Source organism: Macrobrachium rosenbergii, chromosome 25 (assembly GCF_040412425.1).
Source record: "Macrobrachium rosenbergii isolate ZJJX-2024 chromosome 25, ASM4041242v1, whole genome shotgun sequence".
Lineage (NCBI taxonomy): Eukaryota > Metazoa > Arthropoda > Malacostraca > Decapoda > Palaemonidae > Macrobrachium > Macrobrachium rosenbergii.
The window spans coordinates 1,450,267-1,453,853 of record NC_089765.1 but is presented as its reverse complement, the minus strand read 5'-3'; the positions used below and the strand labels follow the sequence as shown (position 1 = coordinate 1,453,853).

Here is a 3,587-nt window from a genome sequence, read left to right as displayed (position 1 = left end):
ATCATTGTTTGACCAGAAATAGATTATTTATATTTATTACTAACCTTAAAATATTTATTGTAAAGTTTCCTATCCGGCAACCCGAAGAATAATCCTATTCATTTTACAAATGCCTGCCAGTAACAATATCTATAGTGCATGCATGCCCTTCAATATTATCACCTCAACAAAACACTTATAAAATCGTAAACTTAGCTGTAGCACATGATGGTAAGAACTCCTCTCGAAGCTGTGTTAATTCCCTTTCCCCTACATTACGAGATACCGTAGGGTAACAATGACCCTCACTGTTAAACAACTGAGCCGGTACTGTTCAATTCTAACTCAAATCAGTCAGAGCTGACTGACGTCCACGCATGCGCGACCCGCATTCGCTAACGACAATCCTTAACTCGTTAAAGATTGCTTAGAGTCAAACAACCATTGAGTGTATTTTACTCTTCAAAAAACACTTGACACAAAGAAATATTATATTATTACAAACAATTCAATACAACTTATATAATTTTCTACGCATCTCACATTGCATAATGTTCATATTATTTCCTTACAAAATAAAAGATAAATGACTGCTTACTGGTCTTTATAAATGCACTATCGTGATTCCATCTTGAGTCACGATACACTCCCAACAAACAAACAATATTTACAGTTATAATTGTCCCGCTTGAATAAGGGTTCTTCTGGCCTCAGTAGCCGCCTGTGCCGTTTTCCTGATTGGTCGGGTGCTCTTGTTATCAGTTTTCTCAGATATGACAACATCAGTCTCTTGCCATAATTCCAAAGGATATAGCTTGACAACAGGTCTCATTACCTGACCTTGTGGGGTTTTTAAAGTAACCACGCGTAAGACATCTTCCTGTCCCACGTGTAATTTGACAATTTGACCGAGCTTCCAACGACTTCTCGGTCCTTCATCGTGTATCAACACAACATCTCCCATTTTGGGCCAAAATTCGTGTCTGATTCCCACCCGATGAGTTTCTCGGAGAGAAGTTAAATATTCTCTCTCCCACCTTTTCCACAGGTCATCACATTTTTCGTGATGTACAAAAATCGCTTTCCAACATCCTTATTTTCTCCATACAGAGGATCCTTAGTTTCATCTTTCCAATCTATGACTTCCCTAGGGAAAGATCTCAATCTACGTCCTAAAATCAAATGATTGGGCGTCAGAATATCCAACTGGTCTAGATCTCCCGGAGTATAACTTAAGGGTCTGTCATTAATAATTGCTTCAAGTTCAGTCACAACACAGGAAAGTTCACTAAAGCTGAGAAAGGCCTGACCTATTACCTTCTTCAGACATGTTTTCAAAAGACCAATCAATCTTTCCCATATAGCTCCAAACCAAGGTGCTCTGGCTGGTATGAACTTCCATTTACATTCGATAGCATTCAGGTGTTCTTGCACTAAGGAACTTTCTGCCATGTTTTTCAAATAATCTGAAGCCGATACAAAGGTAGTAGCATTGTCACTTAGCATTAAAGAAGGAAATCCCCGACGGCTACAAAACTTTCGGAACACCATAAGAAACGAATCGCAGGACAGATCTTTTACTAATTCGATATGGATTCCTCTAGTAACTGGACAAGTAAACAACACAATATAGGCTTTTTCAGGATTTTGATGTTTCTCCTTGGTTAACAACGCTCCTGTATAATCTACCCTGTAACGCTAAAGGGTTGTTTTTCTGCACCACGAAATTCTGGCAATGGTGGAGCAATATTCACACGGTAGGGTCTCCTTGTGTTTTCTTACAGATTATACAATGATGTCTTACACTTTTGGATAATTGGCGAAGCTGTGGGACCCAGTATTCCTGTCTCACACTTGCCACGGTTGCATTTACTCCCATGTGAGCTTGTAAACAGTGATGCTCCCTTACTATCAATCTTGTGAGAAAACAACTTTTTGGCAGCAAGATTGAGAATTTTATTTCTGCCGCCTGTGCGACATGTTCCAATCTTCCTCTGCATCTTATAATACCTTCTTCCAAGAAGAGATTCAATTGTACTAATGGGGTCAATTTTGAAACTTTATCCCCCCTTTCCAAAGCTTTATATTCTTCCAGAAAGTATTCCTTTTGTAAGAGGATAATCATTTTATTTTTAGCTTGTTGAAGTTCTTCCAGGGTTAAACTTACAATTTTCCTACAGCCAGTTGATTTGCAATTGTGAATAAATCGCATTATCCAAGCTATAGTTTTACAAAATTTATCCACTCTACTAAATCTTTCCCAGGTCAGCAGATGGGTTTTTTCACTGTTCCCTACAAGATGGACCTGAATAACTTCCTGTGTTTGTGCTTCTTTCACCCATGTCCTGTCAATAGGATAGGTGTGGTTTTCTGATTTTAACCAGGGAGGTCCCTCCCACCAAAAAGGAGTTATTTCTTACTTCTTCTGTCTTTTTTCCTCTAGTAATCCAGTCACTAGGGTTTTCTGAAGATGGGACGTAAGAAAAGACGATCCCCGCAGTTATAGAGTTAATTTCCAATACTCTGTTTTTCACAAATACTGGCAAATTATTCTTTGTCACTAACCATCCCAGGGCAACTTTACTATCAGACCAAATTATTATTTTCTCAAATTTATTTTCTTCAAAAGTTTCAACTATAAATTTACACAATCTTGCACCTAACAACAAAGCCATTAATTCTAATTTAGGTACAGTCAACTCTTTAATGGGTGCTACTCTACCCTTTGCCATAATCAGAGACGAAGTTTTCCCACTTGCTCGATAGGCCACACAACCATAAGCTGTTATGCTAGCATCACAGAAAATGTGTAGATAAACCGCTTTCTCCAGATTAGTGCTTCTGGAGAAGGAAATACTGAGACTTTCTCTAAGTCATTGGACAACTCATTCCACTGTTTTAATAAAGGAACTGAAAGTAGATCATCCCATTTCAACTGCTGTTTCCACAAATCCTGCAAGAATATTCTAGCTCGTATCGTAATAGGGATAAGCACTCCTAAAGGATCATAAATTTGGGCAATTGCACTTAGAATTTCACGTTTTGTTTGACCGGTCTTAAGATGATTAGGTGTTATTGTTAGTTCATCACTAGAGATGTTCCAATTTAAGCCTAAGACTTTATAGGTTTGTTTCTCTTTTGATTTTATGTGATAGGCTTCCGCGACAGTATTCAAAAGATCACTATTACTAGTCCATTCCTTTAAATACAAGTGCGCCTGTGCAAATATTTTGTTTGGACCAAAAAAATAAGTTTATCAATTCATCTTCACTGTTGGACGTAAATTGAAGGTTGTCCACGTATAATCCCCTCTTCATCATATCCACCATCTCAGTACAGTTCGTATCTTTTCTAACAGCTGCCAGATGTGATTTAATAGTGGCATTCAACAGAAACGGAGAACACGTAGCACCAAACAACACCACCTAAACCTATATATGATTAACTCGCTATTTGGATCCGTTGGGTCTTGCAACCATAAAAACCGTGTGTAGTTGCGGTCTTCTTCTCTCAATTGCACCATAAGAAATGCCTTTTCTATGTCACTAATACAAGCGTAGTTGTTAGTTCTGAACTGCAAGAATTTGAGCAAATCTGTCGTGACACTA

At 38.2% G+C, this 3,587-nt stretch overlaps 1 protein-coding gene across 1 annotated transcript; it reads right to left on the bottom strand.

The window, feature by feature from the left end:
• Nucleotides 1–996: 996 nt before the first annotated feature.
• Nucleotides 997–1,485, bottom strand: LOC136852092 (uncharacterized). Its single transcript, XM_067126545.1, has one exon. The coding sequence runs from the start codon at nucleotides 1,483–1,485 to the stop codon at nucleotides 997–999; it is 489 nt and encodes a 162-aa protein (XP_066982646.1).
• Nucleotides 1,486–3,587: the final 2,102 nt, after the last annotated feature.

What these genes read in the sequence shown, in the direction of transcription:
- LOC136852092 (XM_067126545.1), bottom strand. Translation starts at nt 1,485, where the DNA reads ATGCTAAGTGACAATGCTACTACCTTTGTATCGGCTTCAGATTATTTG.